The 15676-nt window shown below is 42.4% G+C and overlaps 2 protein-coding genes across 5 annotated transcripts in view; one reads left to right on the top strand and one right to left on the bottom strand.

Moving 5' to 3' along the window:
* Positions 1 to 384: 384 nt before the first annotated feature.
* PKD2L2 (polycystin 2 like 2, transient receptor potential cation channel) lies at positions 385 to 3680 on the top strand (the record flags this gene model as incomplete). Its single annotated transcript, XM_082291435.1, is given in 8 exon segments — positions 385 to 440; positions 740 to 757; positions 759 to 825; positions 1129 to 1316; positions 2130 to 2192; positions 2194 to 2251; positions 2867 to 2943; positions 3415 to 3680. Coding segments are annotated over 8 exon segments (696 nt in total). The 3' UTR covers positions 3584 to 3680.
* A 4396-nt stretch (positions 3681 to 8076) lies between these two features.
* Positions 8077 to 15676, bottom strand: part of FAM13B (family with sequence similarity 13 member B) — a 44838-nt gene continuing 37238 nt past the window's right edge. For 2 of the 4 annotated variants that reach the window (XM_082291621.1, XM_082291622.1), the window contains 6 exons: positions 15440 to 15523; positions 14546 to 14641; positions 12266 to 12349; positions 11998 to 12170; positions 11491 to 11592; positions 8077 to 10425 (listed from right to left, as the gene is read on the bottom strand). In XM_082291621.1, coding sequence (XP_082147747.1) covers positions 10302 to 10425; positions 11491 to 11592; positions 11998 to 12170; positions 12266 to 12349; positions 14546 to 14641; positions 15440 to 15523 — 663 coding nt within the window. In that variant the 3' untranslated portion in view covers positions 8077 to 10301. The other 2 variants (XM_082291623.1, XM_082291624.1) reach the window with 2 other exon arrangements.

Genomic DNA, 15676 nt, shown 5'->3' with positions numbered 1-15676 from the left:
GGTTTGTGTGCTGCTGTTCACAGACACCTTGTTCAAAACAGTATTTAAAACCATGGACTATGATTTTGCCAAACTCCAAAAAACAAAAACTGAAGACTTTTCAACTGTACTTACTATGAGAAAATCTGTGGGGGTTGATCTAACCTGAACTCCTCATCGAGGTGCACAGTCAGCAAACCTCTCAAGCATCTTCCAGAACAGAAAAAATGAGGTCTCACCTTCACCCTGCACTGCTGTACCATTAAATAACCCCCCAAATCTGAACTGCATAACAATGGCTATTAAACTCCCAACAAAATCCTGCAGCTCTGCCACCACACTTCTCCTCTGGGCTGCCCAAGTGATGAAACACACTGAGATAACTCCCCTGTTGCACACGTGAAGATGGAGCTGATCAGAGGCAAACCAGTACCCAGTTTGCCCACAGGTTCCATTGGAAGGTTGGAAAGTCTGCATCATTTCTCTGACAGATGTCTCTACACACAGGTCATGGAATAACTGAGGTGACTCCCACTCTTTACCAGCAATCACGGTATCAGCTGTACCTCACTGGGTACTCACTCCTTACTCCACACATCATCCACCCAAAAATGCCCTTGCAGTGGAAATGGCTCTCAATTCCCAGCAGCACTATTTAGTGACAACTGGAAATGGCAGAGCAAGGTTAGAAGCTGTTGTCACCCTCTAAATTCAGCCTGTGAGCTTCCTCTCCTTGCCCCTTCTCTGCGGTGACATTCAGCGTGGTGAGCACAGACGTGCTTCCTGAGCAAAGTCATGTCCCACCTCTGCCTGGAGCCCTCCTATTTGGCAGCTGATTTCTGGAAGGCAAGGCTTTCCTTGTAAATACGCTTTCTCAGAGAGCAAACAAGCGAAGAAGCTCCCAGTGTTAGTTCAGAGCAATCTCACCTCATGGCTCTCCTAAAACCATGTGCTAAATGCTTTCAGCTCAAGAAAGGCAACCAACTTCTTCGAATGCATTTGGAGAAATTCTGGGTACAAACAATACTGATACTTCTGAATAATCAGCTTAGGAAAACAATAGGTCAGCTAATTGCTGCATCATATACTCAATACGACGCTTGGTCTGGAAAAAGGGTTCAATAAAAAATAATTTCATGGTTTGCAAAGAGATCCCTGTTGGATGGACTCTCCTGGGACAAAAGCTATCACAACACAACATTAAACCTCCCAAACAACAACAGCCATATTTACTACAAGAATTTGCTGTTGGGAGTAGCCCAGGTCCACCATCTGAAAGGAGGCAACAACACTGGATCCATCTACCTTTATTTCCACGCTTTTTTAGCATATTTACAGCAAATATCATCATTGAGCTGAAGACAGGTCTAGCTTCAGTCTAAGGAATCAATCTGCGCAAGTCATCCTGCCTGAGCACAGAAATGTTTCTGACAATGCCACGATTATAGCCATTAACAGCTATGAGTGCAATTAGCTGAGCTTTTCTCTTGTTTGCATTGAGATAAATCATGGATTTGGTTTTGTGCCAGCATTAAAGATGGGTATTTGGCATGGGAAATCCATAGCAGAGAGACAGGAAGAACAGGAAACAGAGAGCCCAGCTGAGCAGAAGAACATGTTAGTGTTCCTATCCCCTCTGTCATCTCTGGAGAAATCTATTATAGGAGGCCCAAATTTAAATCACATATTTATAAGTTGGAATCAGGCAAAAATACTCTGGAAACTCTCTGCTTCACACACTTAATTTAGCACTGACTTAACACAATGAGAGACCACATGAACATGCCTAAGTAACAATGAACTATGTAAACCAGGGACATTTCATTTAAGGTAACGAAATAAGGTTTTAAAGTAATAAACTGCCTGGCCCGTGTAGGGTGAAATCCAGATTCGTAAGCAATTGCTGTTTTGTGAAGGTACTGAGCAACTAAATAAAGGGACTGGGAATGTCTTAAGGCTGTGTCTCATGAGTGCTTCATGTAGAGAAAAGTATTATTTCAAGGTCTGTCTTAAGTGATCAGTTTAGCATGCAGAAGAACACAAGAGCTAACAAAGATTATAAAATAAAAGTTCAGGCTTATATCAGTTTGGGTTCCATAAGCTGAGCTGCTTTGTTTTCCCATTTCTGAGAGATGGAAAAACGCCCTCAGCCTTCTCATTATCCCCATGGAACTGGGATATATGGGCTGGTACAGCAGTGGAGGATACATCTTCACCTAAATCAAAGCAGGAGAGGGTGGAGAAGTTGGTGTTCCTCAGGAAGAACAGCTGGGTCTCTAGAATAACCAGAGCTGCATTAATCATACCTGCATTTGTATTTTGCAGCCATAAATGTATATGTATTTCTCAAGATACTATGCTGATGTGAACCTCTTCTGGGTAATCAGGTGAGCTCTTACATTTACTGTGTGTGAAATCCAATTTACCGAGGCAAGATGCTTCCATAAAGACACAAGGAAAGGCTGGGCACCACAGGCATGTGCAGCCACTTTTCCTCAGGTAGCAGCTGGAAAGACAGCAATTCCTTAAGAATGCAGAAATCCAGTTAGTTCAGGGAGCAGACCCAGATCCATCCTTCCCATTTTTTGGCAGTAGTTGGTGTCTGGTCTGTACACTGGTTGCTGCTGGCTGTTGGAAAAGATTTCTTAGCCTTTTGCAAGGTCAAAGACTGCAATACTAGTCTTTGTCATTAGAAATATTAGAAAATTAAGGCCTGAGATGATTCAGAGGATTAAGCAGCCTGCAGCCTTTCCCTGACACCGAGGGTGCTCTCAGCTCCCCACACACCTCCCACGTGAGGTCCGTCAGATCGGTCACGTCTCGTGATTGATTCCTGTGCCCTTGCCAAGTCACGTGTTGCCTCTTTGTCGTTGCATCCATAATCCAGGAAGCTGCAAAGACAGTAAAACTGAGAAAGAAATGTTTCAGAAGTGCCTGGAACTGGCTCCATTTGCTGCTCTGGCGGTGAGTTACCCCTTGACTTTCACCTCTGTGTTTGCCAGCCTAGGCCAGCACTGGCTAAAGAGGCAACAAGGCAGAAGAGACCCAATCTGTGCCTGGTTAGACTCAGTCTAACCTGTCCTACCCTGAAGAGGCTGCAGAGACCAGGCTCCAGCACACAAACCCCTTTCTGGCCTTGCTGTGGCTCTGTGTCCTCCCTACCCATTACCCACCCTGTTTGTTTTAGCCTTAATCCTAGCAGAGCAGGGAAGGGCTGGAGCACAGCAGAGCTAACACAGTAAAACTGGAATGTGTGTGGCCTGTGACACAGCACAAGCCCAGAATTGCCACAGCACAAATACAAAAGGTTTGGCCAGTAAAGGCTCATATATACAGCTTATGAAAAAGCATCCAAAAAAGCTCTGTTTTTTCAAATCTAACCAAGGGCCTTTTGAAGTCAATCCAGTATTTCCTGTGCAGAATGACAGCCTGAAGAGAGGGCAGGGAGCTGAACTGGAGTCTCACTGGCTTCTGCTTTCATTCAGGAGCCATCCTTACCCTTACCTCCAACATCTACTGCACTGCGGAAGTGTCCCTGCTAAAGGAAGAGCTGCTGTCTGATGCCCATGTAAATCCAGATTTCTATTTCCTTGCATTCTGGTAAGTCCTTCACCACAACACGTTGTAAACATGTTGCCAACATCTTTCCTTGGGTAAAAATATTGGCTCATATTTCCTTTCTCTGTACTCAGGAATCGCAGTGTTCCTGAGCACAGCAGAAATGTTCACTTTCATCTTTTCATGGGTGAGATGCAAAGGGGGAGCTAAAAGGGAGAACTCTGTTTATAAGATTCCAGAGGAGTTTAAAATTACCTCCCCCTCGTGAACATGGGTCACACAAATTCCAAGCTCATCTAAAAAAGATGTTGCACGTGGGCAGCTTTCTCCATTGGAGCAGCTGGGAAATCACCACATGCAAAGAGCCTCCATAAACTCAGCCTTTTCCTAGACCCAGTGTTAGCCAGGTATGACCTGCAGAGACAGCCTGGCAGTAAGAGAGGAAGGCAGTCATAGTTTTGTAGCCAAAAGCTATGAAAAAAGTAGCTACTTCTTGACGGCAGGAGAAGGCAAAATGTTCTGAACTTGATTCAGGACTGCCTTCATGACAGGACACGTAATTTAATAGCATTTTTATTTGCAAATACATCTGCTGATCTCTGGACAGAGAGTGCAAACTTCTCCAAAATTAGGGACTACCTTTGCTCCTAACCAAGTGCTCCAGGGCCAAACCAATGGAGACAGTGCTAAGGAAAAGGTAGGCTTTATTCTTTCCTATAATCTTAGAAACTGCTAGTTGCATTTTGGAAGTTGAAGAATACAAAAGGAGTCACAGTTGCCCCCACTGTGACTTACAAAAGCCATTTCTCCACAGGATGTTATTTTTAACATCATAGGAGTAGCAAAATCTAGACCTATAAAGAAAGAAAAATCACTTTTTTTGCCCATAAAGTCAAATGAAACCTTGTTCATGCCAGGCCATACACTGCAACAGCAGAGTCGGCAGCAGGGCGAGATTAGCAAGTTGTAGCAATTGTATAAAGTTGTGAGCTGGACATTTGCCCAAATGTTAAACAGAACCAGATGTATGGAAAACCATCAAGTTTCACAGTAATCTATTGGGTCACAGGCTGCATCTACAGCAAGAAGAAATATTACTGAAAGTTCACTTTGCTTTGCTAAAAGGTTTCCAGCAGTCTTTGTTCCAGTTCCATAGCTGGAGTAAGTCTGTGCAAGTACTTCTACAACAGATTTTTTTAAAAATCACTTCTACAAGAAGAGAGGGAAAAACCCCCAAGCTGGCTGTAAACATTACTGGACAACAATCCCTGCCATCTCTCTCCACTCTGGAAAGAAATGTGTATTTCTATGTCCTGTCTTTTTGGAAGGGCCAGAAGGAAATTTTGCTTTCAGCCAGATGTGAAACATTTTTCCCCACAAATAGCCTGTATCTTTTCCTGCAGGAGCGATTGTGTTACTGGTGTCCCACTCTGCCATGCTGGCATTGTTTGTGACTTTTTTTTTTTTTTTTTTTAATCCCTCTGGTGTTGAATTTGGAGTTATCAAAGCTACAGGAATGGAAGGAACCTCACTGAGGGTATCCAACCACTGAGGACAGATTCTCATTCACAGCTCAGAGCGACATCTCCACTGCAGCATTCCGGCAGTGTAGGGGAGACTGTTCCTGCAGATGTTGTTCCCATCCCCAGGCAGCTGCAGTCCTTGCTGAAACCTCACTGAGTGACAACCTGAGAGACAGCAGGACTGCACAAAGTCAGTGATTTTAAGATATTTTAAGTGCTTTTATACTGGCTGACAACAGCTGCCTTCAGGGAGGGAAGAATTTAGTAGAGCTGCAGGAAAGAGGGCATAGTAAAATGTCTGAGCTCAGCTAGTTACAGACTGTCCACACAGTTTAATTAAAACCAAAGTCCTCCCCCACCCTTTTTATTTTCTATTTCTGGGCAAGAGCAGCAGGACTGTCAATAAATGTATAAACAACCACTGCTTCTGGGTACTTCCTCTGAACCTTTCAGGTGCTGTTCTGAGAAGAACTGCCCAGCTCTGCTGGAGCTCTGGGCAGGCACCTCTACAAATGCCTGGATGACATCAGCTCCTCTGCCTTGTTTCGGGCTGCTCTGCGACTCAGCTCCGTGACCAAGGGAGCAGATCCCGAGCCCTGGCAGCATCCCGGACCTGCTCCCCCACATCCGCCCTCCCTTCTCCCGACTCTTGCTCCACTCATGCATCAGCTGCCGAGGTTAATGCTCATGTCTCAACAGTTCCTATCCCAGGCATCTGTTACCTTCCGAGAAAAAGGAGTAAAGTTAAGCTTTCAGGAAAAACACCAAATCTTTTTTCCTTGGCTCAGGCGCTCACAGCTGGTGGCACCAGAGGGCGCTTCGCTTCACCCTTGCACCAGCCGGAACTCCAGGAACATCCTTTTTAGTCCTCAATTCCTTTCTACTCGTAGCCCCAGAGACAAGTTATGTGCAGGCCAGAAGCTGTGCACTCCTAGGCAGTCACTGCTGTTTGCTCATCGCTAGGACTCAGCTGCAGGAGGAGATAAAACACGTGTCCGGGCGCCATCCGGACATGCCACGGGAAAACCCGGGGTCAGCACCAGGATGCAGCACCCGCTGCACCCCCCAGTTCCTGTCCCAGGCAAGTTCTGCTGCTGCACATCTCGGTGCCTGCTTTACACACGGCCCCCGGCCCCCAGAATCTTAGAAAAATCCTACAAGGAGTTGTATTTTAAAGTCGATGTCCTGCATTATCACGCTACTACACGGGCTCCGTTCTCCCTGTGTCTAATCCCAGTGTGGAGGTGCAGGGTCACGGAGAAGGGAGCAGAGGCATTCAAAGGGTCCCAGGAGGAGATCTCCAGCCCAACAGCTCAGACAGGGAGCACAGGGTGCCCGCTGCCAGGGGCCACTGGTTTTGTACTTTGGTCTCCTGGGCAAACCAAGACATCTGCTCTCTTCTAAAGGGACCAGTTCCAAAAATGAAACCCCTCTTCCCTTCCCCTCCAAAGGGATCTTGCTGCCAGGCAGTACCCCAGGACACTTGTCCCAGAACACATAGGTCACTGATGATCCGTTTATCCTGATTACTTAATAGCCTGACTGCAGGAAAGCAGGTGTGTGGCACCTTTGGCATCTCCAACCTTTCCTCCTCCTGGCGGCCCTCTCATGCAGAGCCTCAAAACCTTTGGAGACAGTTCCTCTTCCAGAACTTCCCAAAAGAGCTTTCAAGCACTCCTCAACCCCACCCCCCTCCTCTGGGGTACAGGACACCCTCTCCACACCCTGCCTGGCTTTTTCCTGCAAGCTCTGTACCCTGCAGTGACACAATGGCTCAGGCAAATCTGTTTGAAGAGGAAAAGCTTGGAATACTCTAGACTTGTGTTGTCTCAGAACTGGTTCTTCAGTAATAGAAGATTTTCCTAATATAACTGAGCTTTTTGCACCCTCAAAAACACGCTTCTCCTCCATTTTGACTAATAGTGTTCAACACAGTTATTTCCCTCATTAAAATCTTAGTTCAATGCACATGGATTTGCAGCAGTTCCCACTAAACCACTCTTTGAGGGAACTTCTTTTTCTTATTAGCATCCTGATCACAGCAAGCTTCATTGAATAAATAATGTAACTAAGGAAAAATGGTGGATTGTAGAACACATCTGTAGGAACTTTGTTCATTTTTTAGGCCAATGTCGTAAGAATTTCTTTCCCCCTGTTTTCAGAGAAAGGCCATGTGATCAGAGGGAAAGTTATTCTGTCCCAACCCAAAGAACATGCCCAAGGCTGCCTTCCATCTCCTCTCCCTCCCTTGCTCCCTCAGCTTCCTGGTTTCTTGCTCCCATTTACCTGCACCGCGACACATCCACAGGCAGAGTCTTCACCTTCAGGAGTTCTTCCTCCCCTGCCACACCTGAGACTGAGGAGAGGTGGATTTTCACAGAATACAAGAGTCAGCTTGAAAGACCTTGATCACTTTTTCTATGAACTCACAACAGCATACTATGAAATAAAGTCTGTTTGGTTCAGGGGAAAAGCATCCTCTGGTGTGTGGAGCAGAGTGTGCAAGAGCAGTGTTTCCTGGCCACAAAACCAGCAGTAACTGCTGCAGCACTGATCCCAGGGATGAGATCCTCATGGATATAGAGACACAAGCAGTGTGCTCACTGAGGGTGCATTCACGGGCAGGGAATGAATTATCCCAGTGGTGGCTCCCTGCCCCATCTACTCCCGACCTGCTGCTGCTGTTGGGGCAGGAAGCAGCCAGTCTTCCAGTCTGCTCATGCATCACTGCCAGCAGGAACTGAAGCCCAGCTGGCACCACAATCCAAGCTGTCAGTCCAGGAGCTGCTGGGGCCCCTCTCCCGCTGCCCCTGCCAGAGGCACAGCCAGCACAGGCAGAACAAGGCTCCAGGGGATGCAGTTTCACCTGAGCCACCACCAAAGCAGACCATGGAATTCAGACCCACCTCACCAACACCTGGAGCTACAAACAAGAGCAGCAAAGGACTCAGCACTTGTTTTTAAAACATGGCAGTGGTGGAGAAAGCATGATGAGAAACAAAGATGTAAGACAATAAAGGTTAAGGTACTTTTATTATAAAAGTCTATACAATGAGCACCAGACATAGCAATGCAATTATATCTGGTTTAGTTATATATATTCCATATCTATATATCCATATGGATATATAGGTTTTGCTTTTACCAAAGTAAAACTGTTATATCACAAAATGCCTAGTTCTACCATTTATTTATTGCTCAACAAGGATGGCACAAAACACACTCAGCATAACTGTTGCCATGCTTATCTACTATACTGAATAAACAGCCAAACACTGCATAACAAACACAAAGCAGCTGTTAATTCTGAATTGGAACCAGTCTGATCACTCACTCACTTATAAAAATATTGGAATCATATAGATTTAAGCATTATAAAGGAGGAATATATTATTTAAAACATTTAAATAGTGCATATTGACATTTTGCATGTGGTATATAAAACACAAACATTCATGTACAACACTATACAGTACACATTAGTTTCAATGTTTGGATACACCCGTGTCTGCAGACTGATAGAAAAGGAACTGAAGTGTACATTGCACAATGGAACTGAATAAAATTGATAAATGGTCTCAAGACTAGTTTAACCTCATAATTCTCTAAGGTCCCAGATCACTTTGCAGTTAAAAAAAAAGAAAAAAAAGAGAAAAGGCATATCACCAGTGCTCAATAGTTTTAGTGCTTTTTTTTTTCTGAATTCCAAAATTACATGCCTACAAGCAGAGTTAAACAAACCAAGAAATATTCTACAGTACACAAATGAAATCTGAGCACTAAAAATCCTACTTGCAACCTATTTCATATGCTTCATGACAGAACAGCAAGTCTCTGAGGTTACGTGTGAGCCATTTCTTGCATCGTGAGAAAGTTCATTTTTGGTCTTTCATAAAGCAGTGAATCATTGCTATGTTGACATTAGCCAGTCATAAAAACATGCAGTGAGAGTAAGTGCATGCAAAACATGGCCACAATCAAACTGATACACTAAAATTAAAAAAGAACCAAGAAAGCACCAGCTGAAATTAACATTTTGATTTTGTCAGATCAGAAACAGCTGCGGATGGCTGCTGCAGAGCAAAGCTAGTCCCTAAATCATCATTCAGCACAGCAGATGTGATACTCAAAACATTATTTAGTTTCAACTCTGAAGCTAAATCATGCAAGGCCCATAAACTGTTTTGCTTACATCGTAAGAGTTAGATAATGTATTTTTATTCTCCAACTGTAAAACAAAACCGTGATAAACGACAGTAATCTTTCCACTCCAAACCGACGTTTCTCCCTGTGGTGCGTGTTAACTACACTGATTTTAGCCCTTGACACCGTACTCAATTCAGGTACAGAGGGATTTTAACTGTCCTAAGCCAGCTCCTTTCTGTGGAGCCATGCAAGTCTGAGCGCCATCAGATTTCCCAAACACCAAAGTGTTCACTGTGCTCCTCAAATCTTCCGAAAGCGGAGATGCCGTATCCAATTCAGCCCAAACACTACGTCACCACTGGCTGATAAACAACAACCGAAAAAGGGATCAAATGAACAACAATGACATGAGTCCTGCAGGCAGCATGTGATTGAACTTTTCAGTTTTCCAAGGTTTAAAAGCCACTAAGAAAAGGTCACTTTCTGGTTTGTCCACTGTCATCTTTATCAAGGAGGAAACGTGACCGCTAATGAGCAAAATCCATAGACGTTAATTATTACTGTGTATAGGTGCAATTTAGAATATCAAAAATCAAAGTTGTTCCACAGCAGTCCTTTGAAAGGAATTACAGTCTGTTAAGTGTTCCAGGAATTAAGAGCTGTACCCTTAATTTGCTGATTTTTTTTTCCCCATAATAAAAAAATAGGCAAGAGGAGTAGTTCAGTGGAGCATTACAATATTAATAATTTCTTCAACAATGCAAAAGGTTGGTAATAACAAAAGTCTCAAAGTTCTTGAATGCTAAAGCAAAAAAAAGCTAAGGTTGTTTTGGAACAGGATGGATGCATCTGGAATACAAAACTTTGATGGAAACTGTGTTTGCTAAAGTTGGATAGAGCAGTCTCAAACTCAGAAACCGTATTTGCTCCCTAGACAGGACCTACTTACCCTTCAAGCATGTCCTAGTGGCACCACAGTAAAGTGCACAAACTGGATTCTTTCAACAGTGCATGACACATGAACACAAGCACCCAATAAGTACAGGGGTAGTATATGGAAACAGCATGTTACTCAACAGGTTGGAGGAATATAATTTAAATGGATTTTGAAGAATCTTGTTTGCTGATAAGAACTTCTAACAGCCTCAGTTTGGCTTTGATTTTCTTGTATTCCCTGTACTCATCCAGCATTGGTACACGATCTTCTTTCTGTACATTCCTGTAAAAACAAGAACATCAAAATCTCAACTAAATCCTCCATCCTGCAGCAAGCCAAAACCAGACGAAGCTACAGGCAGTTATTTTAGGGCAGATGAAAACATTATTGGCAGCTTGTTCACCAATAACAGACACAACATTATATTTTAGTTTATTGTTGTTAAAATTACCATCACCTAAAAAACTGAATTGAAAACCCAGCAGCTTTTACTTAGCACAACTACTGCAGCATTATGTAGTAATCATTGCCCTAAGCTCTCCTGGGAATTTTACTAACAGGATATGAAGAGTTTCATTTCAGATCCTGTGTACACATTACAGAAAAAGACAAATTTAAGTCAACCTATGTTTTTTACTGTATGTAGATTGACCCACAAACTGGCAGCAGAGTATTATTTTTACTGGACCATAATAGATTAATCTATTAATATAATTAACCTCATTATTTGCCACTGAAGTTAAAAGGAGTTCTGTCCCAAATTCAGTATGTGCAAGATGAAGCCACGTTACTGGAATTTGTGTGACCAGTGGTCCAGAAGCTGGTGGCTCAGGAGAAATACAGGAGAAAGCACAGTCAAGTGAGAGCATTTGCCAGTCAAGAAAGTGACCTCTTAGGAGTGTTGTTAGTTTTGTTCATGAGGTGAGACACCTCAAAAATACAATAAGCAGCAATTCAAACAAATTCAAATAAGAAGCTTAAAAGAACTAAACAATAATGAGAAGAATAAAAATTATAAAACCCTTTACTGGTAAAGCAAATATCCACTGCCAGAACTGATCTACTGGAACAAGGGGCAAATGGGCAAATTTCCCTGTCCTGTGTTACAAAACAGGGATCATATGGGTTTTTTTAAATAAAAAAAAAATCATACTTTATAGTAAGTATTTTTAAATGCTCTTTTTTAAAAATGTAACTGTTAAAAATACACAAAGTTATCTCCCTCAGGAGATTATTCACAGCAGATCAAAACAGATCAGATTCCGGCTGACAACATTCAAAATCAGCAAATATACTTGGCTACATAATGAGGCTGCAGCCCAGCATCTGGTTTTGTGCTGAACAAACCTTCCGTTCTGCTGATAAAACTCCTCTTCAAATTCTCGTAATGTCTTACGTAGCTTCTTTTTCTCAGCTCTGGCTTTCCACAGTTGCTCCAATAATTCAGGCCTAAAAATTTCAAGTGAAAGAAAAATACTGTTGGTCATACAATAGAATTTAAATTCCTCAGAAACAACTGAGCTAGCTGCACTAATAATTTATTTGTCTGGCTCATAAGGAACATGCTATTTGAAAGTGAAATACTGAGAACAAACTAGCAGTTAATAAAGGGGTATAAATTTTCTGCTGTCTAGACAGCTCAAATAAGGCTGAAGAAGGTTTAGAAGATACTAAATAATTCACTGAGAACAAAAAGATCTTAGTCAGACATGTCAGAGCAAAGAACACTCATTCAATCCAAACATTTCCTGAACATGTCACTCCCTTCCACCCAACATCCTAGATTTAGTATCATGACTCTAAGTACAATAATTACAACTACTATAATTAAATTATCCACTTAATTGTCCATACATAGAAGCAGCTCGGGTGCTGGAGAGCCTCAGGTCCCGGGTGAGTTTCTCTTGACCATCTTCAATATCAGACTCTGAGTTTTCAACTGGGCTTAGAACGGGCTGTGTTTGGGCAGCAGTTTTTAAGATTTCATTTAGGTCTGTAGACAAACCATCACTTTCCTCCTCTTCTTCCTGAAAGTGAAAACAGAAATTCAAAACAAATGTGATGGATTTCGGTTCCTTATTACAAGTGCTGGAAAGTATTTTTTTAATTGCACTGTACCTACCTTAATTTCTTCAAAAAAATGGGCAGTTTCACCTTCAATAATGGGCTGTAACATCTGCCCCCGCCTCTTGGTTGATGGTGATCCCTGCAAAAATGGAAGTTTGTTTCAAAATGTACAGTAAGACATCAAGTGCTGTTTGAAGTCAGAATTATGTTGAAGTCACCCAATATTTCCTCTTTGAGACGAATGAAAGACTGCAAACATACTTACAGAGTACAAATAAAATAACCATATAACTCAAAAGATTCAGATATCCAAGGTATCCTTGGCACAGAAGTAAATGTTGTAGTTTATAATTCATTTTAAAATACTCCTTTTCAGACTTGTAATAAAAATGATTTGCTCTCTCCAGGTTTTGTAGAAGATTCATGAAGTGCAATGATAGCTCTGCATTTTGTAGTTACTCCTCCCAAACCAAACCACAGTTACAGAGGCAGAGCTGGTTATCTCCTGCCAGGTTCTTTTTCCAGATCACTCTGAAGCCCCACAGTTGGAAGTGTGAAATCAGAGCTATCTATTGCCACCTCAGAGTCAAAATCCTTTGAACTCCAGCCTAAAGTAGGTGTCCCTGTGCTGTCCAGGTGCCTGTTGCACACATGCCATAATGTCCTGCTCATCCCTTATCCCCAGACAGCAGAAGCAATTCCAACAGATGGTCTCTGGACAAGAGAAAGGTGAAACACAAAAGCCACACAGACAATGACCTGTCAAAGACTTTATTTCATGAAAGGTAAATAGTCGTCTGCTTCTCTGGACACTTCCATACAGGCTTCAGTGCATGTCATTAGTGTACCAGGACAAAGTAAGAGATATCTCATGGAATCAATTGTCACATAAACCAAAAAATCCATTATTGAAATACCTGGCACTGAACACAGCCTACCTAGAAGCTACCACTGAACAACCCTTGGTAACAAGAGAGAGGTCTTCATCTCTTCTATAGGTTTCAAAAGCAAAGACCTGTGAAAAACATTTTACAGGTATTGCCTACAGCACAGATTAGGAATCGTGTTACTGACATCTCTCCTGAAGTTAAAATCCTTCTGGTGGGCTATCACCCATCCCTTTATTTCACAGCCAAAAAACCAGAATGACCATGGTACAGTCATAAGGCTAGCAAGAATGTAAAACCCATCTCAGTTGAAGAGTCAGATTTTTGAGGGGAGAGATGGGATAAAGCTCAACCAGTCAATGGCACTACCAAAAAGCTGTGACTCACCAGTCACAGAGAAACACATCAGTGCCTAAGAGCAACCTGTATTTAAGATAGAGTTCAAAAAGAGATTCTGATATAAAAGCCCTTAAACTTAAATATGACTGTGATGCAAATCATGTTCTTCTTTAAAAGTAGCCACCAAAAAAAAATGTATGTGCAAGAAAGGCAGAATCTTGACCTGGTCCCTTTATCTCAATGTATTCCAGCTTAGAGGGGAGAGCTAAGAACTGTCAGTGACAATGTAAACAGCAGGTTAAGTTCCTGCTGAGTAAGCCCAGCTACCTACATCTGGGAAGAACTGTCTGTATGCAAAGAGATTATCTCACATCAGCTGTGCAGTCCCTTCCTTCCAAAAGGGTCAGCAGCCAACATCAAAACAGGGATTTTGCAAGCCTGGGTCAGTATGCAAGGCTTGGATTATAGCTCATGCAGAACAAAAGCAGCTGGCTGTCATTCCCCAGCTGTTTTACAGGTACTATACACAAGGTTACCTCAATTTCCTTGCACAGTATGAAAACTTTTCTTCCTCATCTCTTAGAAGACCACAGAGAGAGGATAGAAAATTCAGAAGGAAATGAAGTGAAAATACAATGAAAAAGCACGGATGTCGTACGGATGCTGCAGGTTCTGGTAACATGTCTCTCTCTGGGGAAGCATGAAGGAATGAAATGGTTCTGATGGCAATCCTCTCACTCAAGCCTCTGCTGACAGCAACCTGCACTGCAACTGGTGTTACTATTCTGGGGAGGACTAAAAGTACAGTATGTCCTGTGGATCCATACCTAGCACAGGCATTTGGGAACATCTCAGCTACAGCAAGTTAGCACAGCTCACTTACTTCCACAGAGAACCATTTGATTCCCAAGAGCCATCGAGGTCACAGACAGCTTGGAACTGCTCTGTTCTCACCAGTAAATCAATCAAATGCCTCAAGTACAATGACAACAACATCTTATATCTCCACAAGAAAGATGTTTTATGGAACAGTGTTACTAGCTCTTCTAAAGGCACCCTAGCAGTTCAAAAGTGGGAAAATAAATAAAAATAGCATTTGTTTTACTCACAAGAATAGGAGTAATGCTTGCTCTAGTTAACATTTGTTTTACAAGTCTGTATCTGTCATAAAGTGGCTTCACAATATGTCTTTCTTCTCTAGTAACCTAAAGGCAGAGAAACCACAGAATTAATTATACCGGTCACTCAATCACAGACAAGCAAACACAAAGCCGTGTGCTTCTGCTGCCAGGCCACCAACATTCTAGCTAGGAATACAAAACTACCTTAAATTGTGTGTATGAAAGGGGGTTTATGCAGATAAAAGGGAATAAGTGGGTGCTTCTTCATTCTCTCTCACTTTAACACCCTGTACATTTTAGGGAAAAGATTTAAACACTTCCTAAAAATTAGGGGAGCTTAAGCAGAGGCAAACCCTCTGTCTTTAAATATCTATGGAAAAGAGGAAAAAAAAGGGACCAAGAACTAGGGGAAAAGATGTGTGCCTGGCAATGACGATGGTTCTACAGAAATGACAGGGAAAAAAGAAAAAGATGAAACTGTAGAGAGGGGGATGGGAACTGTCTTTTCATTTCTGTTTCTGTGAAATCCAGAATAACATTTCCAGTCTTTTCCCAGGAAATTCAATAATCTTGTTTATTTTTCAAATGTCTCTTTGCCTCACAGACATAAAAGGCACCAAATGACACCCATCACTTTGCACACTCCAATAATCTGCTGATTTCTGAAAAGGGGGCCTAATAATACATACTTTTTTCTTTTTTTAGAAGTCAATGCAGCAAGTTCCTCAGATGGCAACATGGAGGCCAATAGATACCTTTGTGTTGTGGAGAAGGAAAAAGAAGAACCCCCACACCAGCATTAAATTCTGGTCTTACTATTGCACAAGAGTTACTGCTGTCTATGCACACAATGACACAGTCTGAAGTAAAGCCAAGCATTACCGGCCGTCCATGTTGGCTTTCATAATACAGGAGGCTCTTCTGGAGAGACGTTTTCTCTTCTACCAAATGGTCCTTTGTCATTTTCTATCGAGAATAATTAGCATTTAATCAAACACAAGTCATTGTTACCCACTGTACAGATGCCTATGCCAAACTTAGCTTAGTTGATATCATACAACCCACCTTCCTCCATTTAAAGCTGTTCAGTATTGTCAGCACATACTTCTAAATATTTTA

This window comes from Coloeus monedula (genome assembly GCF_965178545.1).
Source record: "Coloeus monedula genome assembly, chromosome: 15".
Classification (NCBI taxonomy): domain Eukaryota; kingdom Metazoa; phylum Chordata; class Aves; order Passeriformes; family Corvidae; genus Coloeus; species Coloeus monedula.
Note: the sequence above shows the minus strand (reverse complement) of the source record. Positions and strands in the feature narration are given on the sequence as shown.